This window comes from Takifugu flavidus, chromosome 5 (assembly GCF_003711565.1).
Source record: "Takifugu flavidus isolate HTHZ2018 chromosome 5, ASM371156v2, whole genome shotgun sequence".
Classification (NCBI taxonomy): domain Eukaryota; kingdom Metazoa; phylum Chordata; class Actinopteri; order Tetraodontiformes; family Tetraodontidae; genus Takifugu; species Takifugu flavidus.
Window position 1 is genome coordinate 3,306,058 of NC_079524.1, and position 17,533 is coordinate 3,323,590.

General features: G+C 44.1%; 1 protein-coding gene across 1 annotated transcript in view; it reads left to right on the forward strand.

Annotated features, from left to right (window-relative positions):
- Nucleotides 1-17,338, forward strand: part of LOC130525323 (protein unc-13 homolog B-like) — a 78,470-nt gene extending 61,132 nt beyond the window's left edge. Inside the window, 20 exon segments of the mRNA XM_057031961.1 lie at nt 1,337-1,405; nt 1,601-1,690; nt 2,094-2,231; nt 2,872-3,086; nt 3,447-3,532; nt 4,474-4,600; nt 4,706-4,802; nt 5,760-5,903; nt 7,046-7,123; nt 7,280-7,357; nt 13,099-13,187; nt 13,281-13,418; nt 13,977-14,100; nt 14,504-14,548; nt 14,853-14,924; nt 15,002-15,149; nt 15,239-15,295; nt 15,448-15,531; nt 15,633-15,792; nt 15,880-17,338. Coding sequence (XP_056887941.1) covers nt 1,337-1,405; nt 1,601-1,690; nt 2,094-2,231; nt 2,872-3,086; nt 3,447-3,532; nt 4,474-4,600; nt 4,706-4,802; nt 5,760-5,903; nt 7,046-7,123; nt 7,280-7,357; nt 13,099-13,187; nt 13,281-13,418; nt 13,977-14,100; nt 14,504-14,548; nt 14,853-14,924; nt 15,002-15,149; nt 15,239-15,295; nt 15,448-15,531; nt 15,633-15,792; nt 15,880-16,162 — 2,322 coding nt within the window. The 3' untranslated portion in view covers nt 16,163-17,338.
- The last annotated feature ends 195 nt before the right edge of the window (nt 17,339-17,533 follow it).

Consider the following 17,533-nt stretch of genomic DNA (forward strand, 5'->3'; position numbering starts at 1 on the left):
GTCACAGCTTCCATCAGTCTTTTTAGGTCAGGTGTTTGAGGAGAGGTGTGTAATTTTTAAAGGGTAAGGTAGAAGGTGAAGGAACAGCCGTTGCACATGTGTATTTTATTTTGTTTTTCTCTCCATTTCACTAAAAATGCAAAGCAATTTAATTCGTAGTTTAGTGAACGTAAGAATGAAGTTTCTCCAAGTGGAGTGAACCAGAGATTCAGATGATACTTTAGATTGGGCCAGTGTTCTGATATGGACAAATCTATGATAAAACCTAGCAAACTTTCTGAGTTTTGTGCTCACAAATGCATTAGGAGATGCTCAGCCACCACACCAAGGCTGCAAACTCAGCACAGACGAACCCCCCCCGACTCAGGTTACCACACATTAATATGTATGTGGGAAAAGAGCTCTGATCATTGGCACTGGCAGATATCGAAGTGAAAGTGCTGGGAAGCTGCATTTTGCAGATATTCGCATCGTATCTGCTTCTGTCTGTTTAATTATTTAATTTAATATTGTAATATCTGAAGACAGTTTAGTATTCAGAGGAACAGAATTGTATTAATGAAATTAGTTTGGTTCTTTCACACTTTGCTTTCTCTTCCACACCAGCTGGAGGGTGTTGCACCCTGGAAAAGACACAAATGAAAGGGAAAGTCGATTTTGGCGCCACGTAAAACCAGCCAGCATTCACACTTTAATCTGGAGCTTAAAAGAAAGAGAAACCCTTTCTAATCCACTTAAAAGCTCCAGCTATGAAACCACTGCTGGCTGCTTTTGTGAGGGATGATAATAATGAATTAATATCGATGTTCGATATGAACAGATGTCCGAGACATTAACAGTGGTTTTAGTCAAATTGCACTCAGCTGCCCAGTTCCTGTGTGTAGTAATGCATTTATAGTCCTTTACACAGGCTGGACACGCCGCGCCTCTTTCTATCTCGACTTTGCTCTCGCTGTCCGATGAAAAATGTAACCCCACTGGACGATCATGCACGTCGTGACTCGCGCCGTGCCAGAGCTCCCACCGCGCCTCCTCATTTCCCCCGTGTCTGTGGGCAAAAATAAACAATGGGGATGCCTCCGCTGGCTGCTGATCAGGTGGCATTTTAACACTCACTGCTTCTTTCCCTCGCCGCTCTCGTCCAGGTGTCTCTGAGCGAAACACGGAGCACAATTTGATCCCTGGCGTGTCGGCGTGCACGTCAGCGTAGGGAATTTTAGCGGGGACGTCTTCTGCATTCCACTCGGGCCGGCTCCGGTGGCTCCGCTCTCCGTCTCCCCTGTTCTATGAACACGTGCAAAGACGAGTGAAACTTCTCGGCTCCTGTCTTTTTCAGAGGGATCGTTTCGTCAAGCTCCTGGATCAGCTGCACAACTCCCTGCGAATAGACCTTTCCATGTACCGAGTGAGTCCTCTTTTTATCCTCGCCAGAACGCGGTGGATCAGATTTTCCCCACTTTTCGGCCTGTCCTCGTTTTTATAGCGATGAATCCAAACGCGAGTCAGTTGGCTGTTTGACAGACATTTCAAAGCTAAACTCTTGTCACGATCCGCCGACATGAAACGTTTAACAGCTTCACGTCTTTGTATCTGCCTGCAGAACAATTTCCCAGCCAGCAACAAAGCTCGACTGCATGACCTGAAGTCAACGGTGGATCTTCTGACCAGCATCACCTTCTTCAGAATGAAGGCAACAAAGCTTTGTTTATGGAATTCCTGAAGCCAGACGGATATTTAACATCAACTTCATAGTTACTTTTGAATGAGTTGGGTTTTGTCCATCCGTTAAGGCTAGAAATTGTGCCCAATAATTTAATACACACATGCCCTCCCTATTAAAAATCCACCCTCCTGTTTCCTGTAACCCTGTCCACATGCAAATAGTGTTCCTATACTCTACCCACCCCCATTTTCATCTTCAACCCTCACCGGAGAGGTATTTTTTCATCAATATCTGTATTCAAGCACATCTGCCGAGCCAGCAAATCTGAAATATTTTCCCTTAATATTTCAAATGGGGGCTTTCGCACTGTTATGAATGAATGTATGAGGGTCAGAATCTGACACTGCCCTCATGTCTGCCTGCTCTGCAGGTCTTGGAGCTGCAGAGTCCTCCCCGAGCTGCCAATGTGGTTCGGGACTGCATCAAGGCCTGTCTGAACTCCACCTATGAGTACATCTTTAACAACTGCCTGGAACTCTTCAACCGCCAGTTCCAGCCGACTGGCCAAGTGAGTTTTAACTTTTGCAGCCGGCTACAGATCACATGCTGCCAGACTACAAGGGGAGCAGAGATTTATCCCGAATCATGGATTATTTTAAATACTATGAGCTAATATTGGTTTAGTTAACCCTGTAAAGACGACCCAAACTCAACAGCGTCTAGTGGCCACACCTGGTACTGCAACACAAATTCCCTTGTGGCAGGTTCTGTACCACCCATGAGACAAGAGTAGGTCTTCCAGGGTGTTGTCTTTGTTTTGTTTTGAAATAAAATAGAATGTGTAACTTAGTTTAAAACTAAAACATTTTCAACTTAATTACCTTCACTGGTGCATATACATCCCATTACAATGCTGCTCATGCAGACCGGAAAGGTTAAGTCAACCAGGAACTAGGCTTTACCAACTGTCACCATGGTTTTAGAGTTCCAGAGATAAGGAGTGTTTTAGCAAATCTGAATAAAACAAAACAGGCCAATTTGCCTCTCTAATTCCCTCTTGGTGCCATTCAGGCCTGCATAATACCCTGTTATCCCCATGTTTGACACATTTACTGTAAATGGGCTTTTTCTCTTGTTTCTTTTATCCTACTAATAACTGCAGCATTCACAAATATTTACTTACACCTATTCTGTTTTCTTTACCTAAGTCGGAACCAGAGCAGAAAAAGAAGGAAAAAGTAGAAGGAGAGGAGGAGGATGATGAGGAAGATGAAGCTGAGGAGGAGGAGGAACAGAAAGAGGAGGGCCAACCAGAGGAGCAGGGCCCCAGCATCCAGAATCTGGACTTCTGGCCTAAACTCATCACACTCATCGTCTCCATCATTGAGGAGGACAAGAACTCCTACACACCCATTATCAACCAGTCAGTTTCTAAGATGAATCACTTCCCTGATATCACAGTTAGAATGTAGAAGAAAGTACAGGTTTCACTGCTTATGTTTAATATATTTTAATTGATTTTGATTTCACTTCTGTTAAATGAGTTGTCTAATATTATTTCCAGCTGTAATTTTTGTTGAAAATATCAACATCTACATTGCTGTAAATTTTAAAATCAAGTTTCCCCTCGAGAATTTATTTATTTATTTTTTTAAATGAAAACACACTGTTTTCATTCTAAACATGCACCGACGCTCCATCTGTTAGCAAGACTTAAAGGTGTCGACTGTTGACATGCAGAAATAATCATAAAGTTTCCTGTTTCTGTTGTCTCAACTTTCAGATTTCCTCAGGAGCTCAGTGTCGGAAAAGTCAGCGCTGAGGTCATGTGGATGCTGTTTGCCCAGGACATTAAATATGCCTTAGAGGGTAGGGATACACGCCACTGGCACGTGTGTGTGTGTGTGTGCGTGGGTGTGTGTGTGTGTGTGAGGTAACTAAAGCCCAGATTTGTTGCCCACCAACTTCTCTCTTCTCTTTGCCATCATCTTCAGTTTTGCATAAAACCGGTCACTACCGCTGGAACAATGGTGAGACTGTAGACACAATAGAAACAATTTAGAACGCGTAAAGTCCAAAAACAACCCAAAGTCTTTGACATCAGGTGTCAGGTGACGGCAGGATTTACTACGAAACCCACCTGTTCCAACCCACCAGTATTACATCTACTAACAATAAAATCGGGGCCCAAATCACAGGCTCCTTAAAATATGTATATGATCTGCTGTCTGGACTTGAACAACCCCTTTATCATGTCTCTTTGTGGCCTTAGAATGCTGCTTAGCTCCTCGTTATTGTGTTGAAACCTCTTCAACCAACTCCTTTAGACTGTAGTTGAATCACTTGTAGTTCTTTGACTGCGTGTCTGTCTCAGTCGGGCGTTTACTTTTCTTTTCATCTGTAAGTCTTTGTCTCCTCATGCTTTAAACTGTCCTCTGTCTGATTGATTTGTTACGTCTGTTGTCATCTCAGCTCCCACCACATTCCGCATCCGCAGAGTTGATTTCTGTGCCGGTAAGACTGCGTGTGCGCCTCTGTCCGTTTGTCTGTCTGCGTTTCATCATCTCTCGCAGCGATTTTCAATCCGCCATCTGGATTCAGTTTTAATATTAGTAATATTCTGCTATTACGTCGTTTCCAATCCACATTCCGCTGAGTTCGTTAAGAACTCGAACTATCTGAACTCTCACTATTTTATTGATCACAATCTAAAACAACCCTGATCTGAGTTGACCTGGAAAGAGGTGTGAACAGTTTCCAACCCCTTGAGTCTTTGTTCTGTCTTTTATTGTCGCTTTCTGTGTGTCCAGAACACGAGAAGCATAAACTGTGCAAGACCGCCGACTACATGAACCTGCACTTCAAGGTCAAGTGGCTCTACAATGAGTATGTTAAGGAGCTGCCCCCCTTCACAGACACTGTACCTGAGTACCCCGTGTAAGGAAACATTGCATTTTTTACTCTTCCCTCAGTTCCAGACTAAATAAATGTAACGCAAGACAAAGGAATCAGAACTGAAATGGGCTATATTGTGTTCTCCAGCTGGTTCCTCCAGTTCGTCCTGGCCTGGCTGGCTGAGAACGAGGAGGTGTCCGTGGAGTTCATGCACGGGGCGCTGGAGCGGGACAAGAGAGAAGGAGTGAGTCGGAACACACGTGAAGGCTTCAGTCAATGCCTGTTTAATATTGATTCAGCGTGTGGAGCTGCCGCTGTGACACTCTACAGCATCTTGTTTCTAAGCAACACATCATAGCTGACAGTTAATTGCACTGGCTTGTTTGTCTGCAGGAAACAGACCTTCAAAAGAGGCGGATTCTATAAGTGTTGAATGCATTTTCTACTAATCATCTGTTAAACTGACTCTTATGTAACTTTAGGGTCAGTTTATTACTGCCTGAAGGTCTTTGCACCAGAAACTGAAGCAAAAACTCTAAGTGTAAAAGTGTGTGTCCTATAATCCAGACTGAGAGACGGTGACACCCTTATGGCCTTTTGTTCAACAGCAGCTTGACTGCTGCAGATGTCCGCTGCCTGGATTTCACCTGCCACAAGTCACGTGTCGTCTCTGAGGGAGCCGTAACTGAGGATATTGTTAACGACGAGCTCTTGTCCTCCTCACAGCAGTTATAGGCAGTAAAGTCAAGCACGTGGCTGATGCTAGCAGTGCACCCACCAACAGAAGGAAATCATGTGCAGGAAATGTTGACAGGAACAACAGATGCTTCAAATTGGAGTTTTATTAATAAATGGAGACGTATTCCTACCTTGACATTACAGTTGTTGGAGGGCTCTGGCCTAAAGTACCGATAGGAAGGATTCTAAGAGTAAAGAAATAGCCCAGCTTCAGGATTCCAGGGAAGAATTCAGCCACCATAATCGAATAAACAAACAGCACCTCAGGGCACCGCTTTCATTTCCAGATGAATTCATTGGGAGTAAAATATGAGTGCAGTGATCCAGTATGTGATTGATTCCCACACCCTGACGTTACCATTTCAAATCTGTGGCCATGTCTGCCGTACTGAGAGTACGCTGAGACCGGTAATGAAATGAGCAGCAACGCCGCCATTAAATGAGAACTTATTGACGTTTGCAGTTCCAGCCGACGTCGGAGCACGCGCTGTTCTCCAGCTCGGTGGTGGACATCTTCACGCAGCTCAATCAGAGCTTTGAGATCATCAAGAAGCTGGACTGTCCCGACCCCGCCGTGGTGGGCCAGTACAACCGCCGCTTCGCCAAGGTCAGACCGCTGAATGAGCCGCTCCACGCGTTTACGAAGCTCAGTTGCTCTAGTTGCTTTTCTGTCTTCACTGCACGCGAGCACAGCTTCGCCGTGGTGAACGCTGAAATGCTCGAAACACGCACACGTGAGTCACATATGAGGCTTTGTTCAAACAACTCGATCGAACTCTCCCTTCCTTTGATCTGTAAACATTCCAGCCGGCTGCACACAGCATTTTATGAAAATCACTTTTTTTTCTTTCAATTTCTTGTGAGGCAGTTGCTTTTAGGAAGAGCCATTAAATATAATAAGCCTTTCTCTGAGAAAGGAATTGGGTTCTCCGAGACATGGCTGAGCTTGTGCCAGCGTGTGTGTGTGAGTGTGAGTGTGAGTGTGGGTGTGGGTGTTATGGTTAGATCAGGAAAGCGAATGTGAGCCGTCAGTCGTTGACGTCCATTTCCGTCCTCTCTCCACTCCCTGTTTTTCGGCCGTTTGATCTCTTTGCCCTCTTATCTTTCCTTTTGTACTCTCTTCTAAGACCGTTTATTGATACACACTCCAGATTTCCGCCTGTGTATCCTCTCCATCTTTTGTTAGCGGTGCACATTAAGGCCCACGGCAGTGGAGAAGCAGAAGAACTGAGTCACGGCATGCTAACTAATGCAGGCTGCCATCAGACAGCATGCTTAATGCAGCAGTGTGAAGGAGCCGTCTGGCTGACTCAGCGCGACGCACAGAAAATCTCTCACACGGGGGTGACTTTTGTCGTTTAGACTGATAAATTAACTCGGTGACTCATGATAGAAGTGTTAGCCCGCGGAGATCCTATTTGTCTTTTTGGAAACTAGAGGAATTCTGCTTATCCCTAATGTCCGAGAAACACGAGAGTTTCCTTCCCCATGAGATGGGGAAAATTCAGTAAAGTTGTAATGTAAAGGACCTTCCACGGTTTGTTTTTAATGTTTAAAATGTATAAAAATGCATAGTAGGTTAATTGAAGGCTCCTAATTCCCCCGACAGACAGACAGACAGACGGAGGTTTAACATGATTTATTTACACATAAGTGTGACAGCTTATTCAAACCCCAAGACAGACTTGATTGTTGACCAGTGGTGCGTTCAGGGTTCCAGTAACTCTGTCTATTTTTCCCTCCTCCCAGACCATCACCAAAGTCCTGCTGCAGTACTGTGCCCTGCTGGCCAAGAGCTTCCCGTCCTACTGCGAGAAGGAGAAGATAGTGAGTGCTTCCTCCTCCACTCTGAGCTCCTCGCAGCTTTAAAGCGCTTTGAAAGCTCCGGTGGAGCGGATGAACATTTGATCTGCCACTGCTGCCCACTGTTCAACATCTTTTCGGCCTTTTGGGCTTCTTTGACTCCTGTGTGTCTTTCTCCAGCCGTGCGTGCTGATGAACAACATCCAGCAGATGAGGGTGCTGTTGGAGAAGATGTTTGAATCAATGGGGGCCAAACAGGTGGGTAATAGCGTGACTCTACTCCAGTATTAACCACAGTCCGAGCTCCCGGTCCAAAGATCCCTGCTGAATCGTTTGGGTCGCTCAAGTGTTGCTCTTCACTGTTGCTGAGGCTCTTCGCCCCCCCACCGAGTGAGAGATAGGACACCCCAGATGTCACTCCAGATGTGACGGCAGTGCAGTGGCTCGTGCCAGCGCATGTTTGGGTTCATTTGTTCGAGCGAACGTGTTTCGCGGCTCTTAAAATGAATTCAGAATACTGTTAAAAGCCGAGCAGTGGCGGGTGGAGACGTTGTCCTCGTCATAGTCACTGTGTCTGTTCTTTATCTCACCAGTTCACTGCTGAGGAGGAAATGGTATGTCCAGGTTTCTTTGGCTCTTATTTCCCCCTCATGTTCGTGAAACACAAAAGAATCCACCATAAACCCACTTGTTCATTCAGAAACCTTCCCTGAACCTCGTCTGCTTCTCCTCCTACCCAGTGGTTTTTAGCTCTAGTTTCAGCTTTCAACAACCCTCCTCTCTCTCCCCCTCTGTCCCAGTTTCCACTCCTAAAAGTTTCATTTTTAAATACAAGCCCTGTGGATGGAAAAAAAAATCTTTTGTGTTGCTTTTTACCGAAAGCTTGAGAACGAGGAGGAGCCTGAGGAGGATGAAGAGGTGGGTCAATGATGCCAATCCTCTTTGCTCAGTTTAGATAAAAATCATCTCTTTTTATTCTGGTTCTTCCTGCTAATGCAGCCGCTGCTGCTGGATTTACAGTACTTCCGAGCTCTTTGTAACAAGATAGTTCAGCCCATTTGCTTAAGGCCTTCTATGTCTATTTTTCTGTCCTTTTTTCCTAATATTTTTTTTTATCATGTTCATCAGGCTATCACTAGCAATGCAGGGGAGGATGACATGGTGGGTAGGCTGAATGGCCATAAACTGTCTGCAGAAGCACAAAATAATCACTTTCATTTGGTCTGATTAACCCTGGATGTATAACTTGTAATCTGTTTGCTACCGTCTTTACGCCTGGCAGTCAGAAGAATCCAAGGTGAGAGCGACCGTGGGTCAATCCTGCAGAGTTTCCCTCCATGCCATGAAATCTTTGTCTTTTTCTTCTTTTCTAACATTTTCCTGTTCTGTGTTTTTTTTTTCCTTTGTTCATTTAAAAACAGTCTGTTAACTCAGACTCTGAAGGATCTGAGGTAAGATGGCAAAAGCTAAAACTAGCCAACGAGATTAAATCCACCTTTTAAAGCTGAATGATGACACCATTAACTGGTTCAAAACCACAGGAAACCGTTCTAACACCTTTAAATGAGCTGCTTCTTCACTCCTTTCGTAGTTAGTCTGTCCCTGCTTGGGGCCACGCTCGCTACCCATTAGGAGCCGCGTGCGAACGGCCCTTCTCCCCCAGTGAATCCTCATTAGGCCAGAAGGTGGTGGCCCGCCTGATAATTGAATCTGATGGTGCCTAAACATCCCAAAGTCTTTACAGCGTGTGTGTGGTGGTTGGCAGAGGGGTGCTGCAGGTCGGGTAGATGAGGATGAAGACAGTGTGGCATCTGTTGTGGTTAATGGAGACGTTGAACTGGTGTTAAATGGGCTGAGGCAGTCGGAATTAATGGGTCGCAATAAAATGTGGAGGCGGGGAGGGTTGTGTGTACGTACGGTGGTGTTTTGGATTTTGTTTTGCTGTTGCAGCTCAACAAGTGGTTACATTTTTAACCATTAATGGTAAAGTATGAACCATTTAACATGTGTTATTAAGGTTACAGCTGAGGCTGCTATAAGGGAAATTCTGCAACCAAATAGAACAATTGGAAGATATTTGCTTTATCTTAGCATTTTTTTTATAATAAAGAGTCTGGATGTTTGACAGTGTCTCTAAGTGACAATTCGGATATCGGCAATGTTGTCGTGCATTTAGAGGAAACTAATGCTGCTTTGATTTTTTTCACCTTTTCTGGAATCGTCCATGTAGGTTGACAACAAAGAGAAAGAGGAAAAGGTTGGTTGTTTGCGACCCAGTGAGCCAGGATTTAGTGTTTCCTGCATTGTGGTGTGTTTGTGGCTCCACTCGTGTGCGTTGTGCTAAAACCCAGTCAGTGTTTTAGATTAGAGAAACCTTTAGAATTAATAAAAGGTCTGATTTAGCTCAACATGGACATGCTCATCTCAGGTTCATACTGCCCCCCCACTCCCTGTGCTCCTGCCATGTGTGACATTTAGTTTGATAACTCTACAATTTCCTGTGAACGCCTCTTTTATAGCGTTTGAAGGAGCCTTCCAGGAAGTGTTGAGTGCTCTCTACTTTTGTTGGATGCTAAAAGCTCATTTCCACCAAAAGTGAGGAATATTTCTGACACGAAGTGTTCAGTTGTGTCGAGGTGAGCGATGGACAGATGTGGAGGAATATTCAAGTTCGTGAGAGTTCTCATCTCTCCTTCCCAGACGGAAATCTCTCCTAAATTTAATGCAACTTTCCATATAAAAGCCTTGGTTTTGTGTCATTCTCGTGCATTTTATTCATGATTTTTCTGTCTTATTGTTGTTTTTTTTATCTTTTCTTTGCCAAAAAGCTTATTGATAAGGAGAAGGTGAGTGGTGCTGTAACAGTGTCTAATGGTGACTGTAAAGCTGTAGATTCCGGTTACCTGACGTGTTAACCCACAGTACGGTTGTTTACGGTGGTTTTATTCATTCTTTTACTCAATATAATAATTTTCTTCCCACTAGTATTTGTGGTGGATGCAGGAACATGTGCTGTCAGAACTTTAGTAAAAAACAAACAAACATTAATTTATTCCAAATGTGTGTGTGTGTGTGTGTGTGTGTGTGTGTACCTCTTAGTTTAAAACCAGTCAATCACCTGATTATGTTTACTGTGGCACCATCTGAAGTCCTACATTATTAAATATTCCCCCCCCAGAGGCTCCTAACACAATACAAGCCTGATAATATTCACGATGTGTTCGTCACTATGGTCCCGTCTCATCTGAAAGCGTCTCATTAACATGCGCGTGTACGTCTGAGGGAGCGAAACGCTCAAACTTGATAAAGCTGCGAGGAGATGTGCACGTGTTGACGCCTCGTTTGTGCGCGGCGTTCTCACGGATGTCTGTCCTTGCAGGCTGAAAAGAAAGACGAAGAGAAGCAGGTTTGTTTGTCACTTCCACCATTTCCTCCTGGCTTTGCTGCCTCTTCACGAACCTCTGGGAAGCTCCAGACCTCTAGGGGAGCGTCCCCCCTCCCCCCCCTCGCCAGTTTAGTTGTTCTAATCTTGAATCTTGTTGTAAACATTATTGTTTTTAATTTGATTTCTGTTTTGTTTCATTTTGCCTGAAGGAGGACATTAAGAGCAAAGAGGTGGGTTGGTCTCCTTCAGAGCAGACAGTCTCCACAGAGGACCAGTTTGTGTCCTTTAAATTCATTTTCTGTTAAAGTTTTAGCATTAAAGTGTAAAGTATCTACAGATGGAGAATGTTTTCAACCCTGTGCTGATTTATATGCAGATAGAGTTGAATTAGTTTAAGTTTAAGAATGTTGTTTTCTCCTTGGTGCTTTGTTAAAATCTAAAAAGAGAACTTTGTGAGGGTCGAATTCAGCTCTCTGATTTGTTTTTATATTTTTTTTCTCAGTTAAAGGAAGAAGAAAACAAGGTTTGCTCAGTCTCTTTTCTTGCTTTGTGCAGTTTCCACCTCTCTTGACTGTATTCTGGCAAAAATGGAGGCTAATTAGATGTTTTTGATGAGCTGATTGAGGTCATTTGTAATGAAGCAGAAATTCCTCACTGAATTATCGCACCAAAACTGAATTTTCTTTCACCTTCGAGGGTTCAGAGATATAATTTAGCATCGTTGTTGGCAACTATTAGCAAATGTCAGACTGCGGGAAGGTCCTAATGGCGCCGATGGCTGCTGGGTAGAAGTGATGCTGTGCTGGGCGGCCTGTTGCTGGGGGGCTTTGGTGATTCTAAACAATAAGAATCAAATCCAGCACTAAATCTCTGTGCATTTGGAGTGATCGCGAGTGGACGTTCTGCTAATTGAATGTTGTTTATGATCAGTTAGTGCCTTTTTCTATTGCAGTTAATGACCCTAAACCATTGATTATTGATGAGTCCTACAGCTTTAATATATTGGTGATCTATAAAAGAAGCTGTAGCTACATTAGATTCAGTGATTACTGTGTAGCATCAGTTAAAATAACGAGCATATCCCCTTAGACCTGGGCGCCATTTCATCAACAAGCTGCCAGAAATGTTTTAATTATCGCTTGACCTTATTGTGTGACTTTTATTTCCTCTTTTTTATGTTTTCCTACTATTTTTTTCCTTTCTGGGAAGACTGAAGCCACTGCTGCTACAAATAAGGTACAGTTGTGTGATAGGTCAGACATTGAAGCATTAATACAAAGCTCCTTATTGGTGTTTTGTTATTCACACATCGACAACTATTAATGAAGTCTAACTGTAACTTTACATAGTTCCTGTAAAATATGCAGAATCTGTGCTCGGTATAGTGAAATAAGTGACAAAGGAACATTTCAGGTCTGAAGAATAACGGTCTTTCTTTAGATTCTAAACAATTTCAGGCATTATGGGTCACAGCTTACACTCATTTTTCAGACATAACTGTATGTTCGCTCACTTTGCTCTTCTATTCATGTTCCGGGGACACAGGGGATTTTTATTCATCTCTCGACACTTTCAGATGTTTGACTGAGCTCCACATGCACAGTTGAAACAAACACGGCTCCACGTTCTGGTGTTGGATTTGGGCCTAAGGGCAGATTTGTCCAGAGTGGACAGGTTGACCTTTGGAGGCAACAAGTCTTCCATGATTTTATTTGAAAACTGTCACAAATGTTCTTTTTGTCCAATAACACGGCGTGTTGCAGCAGATCTCCCAGTGTCCTCTCACTAATAACCAAGATGCACAGTTATTAATGGTGGACTTTCTAGAATGCACTTTAATATCCATCTAGCTTCCAGCCCTTTTACTGGTGAAATATGTGGTTCATAACAGGGGCCCAGCGTAATAATGAGCCATTGTAATAGAGTTTTCCAGGCTGGATCCTTCTGCAGACTGCACTTTTAGAAACTGACAAAATATATATTAAATCACTTTAATGGCTTACTTGGAATTCTATGTTTTAGCCATCCATTGAAAGTTTAATGACTGCAATGGCTTCAATTAAAAATGGAGTGAAGGAGGTTTTTATTTTTTAACGCCAAAGAAAGTACAAATGTACAAATGTCAAATGTAAAGAGGCTTCTTCCCTGGTATGCAAATGAAACAAAGATTAGATGTAATTTAGACTTTTACATAATGAATGGGAGCTGGCTTTGGGTTACAGAGGATCTCACTTGATTGACTGACTTCTGTGGGCTGAAAACGTGTCAGTCGCCACTGTTTCAAAGTGTGTGTGTGTGTGTGTGTGGGGGGGGGGGGGGGGGGGTCCGTTAAGGATTGACAGCAACCTGCTGTTAAAATGGCCTCAGCCAATACAGGAAAAAGTGACTTCAGCCCTGTGGGGTGTTTTAGAAAGACGCCGTTCTTCAGGAAACACGGCAGCTTTGAAATACTTTTTAAGACCAAACGGTTTTGAAGAATCATCAATATCCTATTTTTCCATCATAATATCATCACTCACTTTGAAATTCATATTTATTCTTTTTCTGATATATGTAACCTCCCCCTCACACACACACACACACACACACACATCACCTCCTGTGTGTTCTGCAGCTGGATACGGAGGCAGCTGACATCCTCAATGAGCTGCAGGTGAAGCTTAGCACCTACCTGGACAACTTTAGCACTGTATTCGCTAAGAGGTACACACACACACACACACACAGGCATCCATGGCTTATTTTTGGAGCTAACCTTGCAGAGGTTTCCTCATCCAACCTCTCATCCCCCCCCAGTTTTCAGACTCGCATTAACGGCTGCATGCGTCAGATGGCTGAGCTCCTGTACCAGATCAAAGGGCCACCCAACCACAACACTGCAGAGGCAGATGCCGACACCATGCTGAGGCCCCTCATGGAGTTCCTGGATGGGAAGTAAGAACAAGACCGCTGCATCTGTCGGAACATTCGCCCAAACTCAAACTCTGCGTGGCTGGAAATGTGGTCTAGTGCTTTAGAAGCATCAGGAAATCGTTTATTTTTGATTGACATTGCTGTTTTATTGGTTTGTATTTTTAATATGTACTGTTTTTTCCCCCCATTTTATTGGTGGGAAGGAGAGAGCGTCGTTATGCGACAATAACAAAGACGCTTTTATTAGGCCAAATTTACAGTCACATCACGGTGCTGGGTACATTTATCATTTCTGCATCGATTTTTTTTTTTCCGCAACCAAATTACCAAAGTGAGTCTTTCGCTAGTGCCTTTTTTTTTTTTTTTTTTTACTGGAAATGATTTGAATTCTGGAAAAACAGACATTTAAGAAAGTCAAAATTTGATGTTTTCTCCTTATTGTTGTTTATTTATGTTCTCTTTGTGACTCACTTGGAGCATTTCTATCAATCCTCTGGAGAGATTCGAATGACTGTGAATGTTCAGTGAACCCTACTGGAGTTTTTGGCTCACGACTTTTTGTGTTTGGGTTTGATCCAGTCTCAGTATCTTTGCTGACATCTGTGAGAAGACAGTGCTGAAGAGAATCCTGAAGGATTTGTGGAAGATCGTCCTGAGCAGCCTGGAGAAGACCATTGTGTTACCACAAAGCAATGACAGCCTGGTAAACTTAGAAATAAAGACCACATCTACACAGCAAAATGCATAAATATGGCAATCGTATATAGATTTATGTTGTATATTGAACACATTTGTTCATTTAACTCGCTACTAAATTGGTAATGAATCTAATGTTATAGATGGTGTCTGGGATGACATTTATTTTTAGTTTTAGAATGAAAAAATCCTTAAATCGTGGAATGTGCACGCTCGTGAGTTTTCAGTGTGACGTCTGGTGAGCTGCTGCCGCCTAGCGGTGAATGTTAGGAAAGCCTTTGAATTTCCCCTCACTAGTTTCCACTCATTTCTGCTATACAGTACATTTCATAATGCTGGATTTTAGATTTTGAATATCAACAGTAGTGAAGTACAATATGAACTTAGGTGTTTATCTGTTTAATCTGCAGGGTGCACAGCTCCTGACAGCAGCTAAAGGATTGTCTAATCTCAAGGTAACACACAGAGAATATGAATATTAGAAATAGATTATTGTGTCTTTGTTGAAACGTTTAAGAGAAAATTTACTTTTTAAGGCCGTAAAAGCTCAATAACGTAATCTGAAGCTTCGCGTCGGACTGTTTTGATTGTTGTTCTGGTGCTGCTAAAATGGGTTTTTTAATTAGCTGCTCAGTCGCTGTTGTGTTGTGCTCATTCATAAATATGGATTCACGAGTGTCATGGTTTTTTTTTCCTGCTTCTGCTGCATCTGTGAGCTTGTTACATGAGAGCTTAACTCTGTGAACTCTGCTTCCATAGGGAGGCGGTGAAGCCAAGACTTTGACACCCAAACAGTGCATAATCATGGATGCGGGGCTGGAGTCCATTAAGGTGGGTGAGGAGCACCACACTGTGTTTCACCGAGCAGTTATTGACCCCTTAATTCCGTTGGTCTGTCTTCCTCCCAGCAATACTTCCACGCGGGAGGAAATGGCCTGAAGAAGGCGTTTGTCGAGAAAAGTCCCGAGCTGGCTTCTCTGCGTTACGCCCTCTCGTTGTACTCCCAGAGCACCGATGCCCTCATCAAGACGTTTGTCACCACGCAGCACTCCCAAGGTGGTGAAACGCATGCCGTTCAGTATTTACACTCTCAGTTTGAGCCCCATCTTGTTCTACAACGTCTGTACTTTGATTTCCCCTCTCAGTGCATAATGGGATGGGCATCAGGATCACTGGGAATGAGAAGATCCGACCCGACAGGGGTAAGTCGGTGCTGGGAAACAGGAGACTTTTAGCATTATACTGCTTTATTTGCAAAAAGATGTGGAAAAAATTGTGACCCACCCAAGAAAACCTCACACGAGAGCGCTTTCAAGAAGCTGTTAGCGAGCTCAGGGATGGTTGTGATCCGCAGGCTCGGGGATTGAGAAACCCATCGGGGAAGCTGTTGTGCAGATCGACATGCTGGCCGGGAAGGAGCGCAAAATCGCCGTCAGAGGTGAGAAGCCCTTCTGGGATCAGCCTGTAATCTGAGCTTTGCTTCTGCTGCCACCCTGTGAAGCTCTGCATCACTGTAACTGTCCGCGGTGCCTCCATCAGTCATTGCAGTGAACGACATGAAGTGGCAGACTTCGGGCATGTTCCGGCCGTTTGTCGAAGTCTGCCTGATTGGTCCCTTCCTGGCCGACAAGAAGCGCAAGTTCACTACAAAATCCAAGAACAACAGCTGGTCGGCCAAGTTCAACGAAGCCTTTCAGTTGTGAGTTTGAGTCCCATGATTCGGCGCTGTGAAATGGCAGCTGGTTGTTTTTTAAATGCCCCCCCCCCCCCCCCCCTCCCCCCGCAGCGTCCTGGGGAAGGAGTCCCCCGACTGCTACGAGCTCCAGGTGATGGTGAAGGACTACTGCTTCGGCCGGGCGGACCGGGTGGTCGGCATGGCCGTGGTCCAGCTGAGAGACGTTGCCGACCGCAAGAGCTGCGTGTGCTGGTGCCCGCTCGGCCCGCGCGTTCACACCGATGAGACCGGCATGACGGTGATGCGGATCCTGTCCCAGCGGCCCGCCGACGAGGTGGCGAAGGAGCTGGTCAAGCTGAAGTCCGAAATCCGTCCCGCGGAGGAGGGCAGATGAGCCTCGACACCGGCCGCTCGATGCTGATTCAGGTCTTTGTCCGGTGCTCATCAGCACCACCAACACACACGGTAAAAGATCAGGATGATAATTCAGTAAGAGACTCTAAAGACACAAGCACATGCGTTATTTCTCATCATCGCTGAAGGAAAGATGATTTAAATTTAGCGTGAGAAAAACCGGGAAGACCAAATATCCACACTGAGCATCAACGTGATTTCCTTTGCGCCTCAGACAGCCTCGCAGATGTTGTGCAACGCCTGTATCAGTGTGACCGAACTCATGACACACTGTAAAGAGTTCATAGATTTTCTAGATTTAAGTCAAAATCACATCGTGACATCACATCATCGACAAAAAGCTGGCTTTATCTGAAATGTGCTCGACCCAAAAATGTAATTTTACAGTAATGTCTGTACAGGAAAAGGTTTTTCTTTTTTTAAATCAAAGAATGTAATAGTTTGAGGCTCTGAGAAGTCAGAGGTTTTTAATTTAATTTATAAATTAACACCGCTTTAATCAAGTAACATCCGTTGTTTTCGTGGGTTAAAACACCTTTACGACGCACCAGCGGTAGAACTCACAGTTCCACTGTCACAATTCTGCTTTTAGAAACGGTGACACGCGTGCACGTGTGGCTCTGCTCGATTCTTCTGATTAACCTTTTGCATTAAATGCACCACAAATGGAAAGGAACATTCCGGCGCAGGTGGTCTGAGCGAGCCGTGCTCCTGCCCGTTTACCACGTGCCAAGGAACGCAAGAGTTCAGGGAGCCAACTGACTCGCTGGAGCCGGCGTGCGCAGATCCGTGGCCGTGTTGCATCCCGGTCTGCACGTTTGCCAAAACTAGCTGCACTTTTCTACACTCCACACGTCCAATTGTTAGTCTAGAAACGACTTCAAGTCTTTGGTTTCATATATTCTGCAGCCAGGGGATCCAACATGGCCACAGCTGTCGTGAGCTCTGGCACCATGTTTGTATTTAAATCTAAATGCCAATAACAAGAGCATGTATCTATTGTATAAAATAAATAGCTAGAAGTGTGACTTTTTTCATATATGTACTGTGAAATATGGAGATCAAATCTATGTATACTAGTTATCATGACTCAAATGTGACATATGTTGAATTTACTTGTAACGGTATTTTGTATATAAAATATTTATTAATCAAACACTCGTTTGTGTTGGCATTTTTCCCCTCGGTGGTGAGATCTAATCCATATTTAGAGTAACTGAATGCCTGCAAACGACCTTCTTGCTTGTATGGAAAGTAAACGTAATCAATTATGGATTACAAGGTGATCATGGGTGCGTCGTTAACGCCGTCACCAGGGAAACATGCGTGTCTAAGTCATTCAGCACCAGTA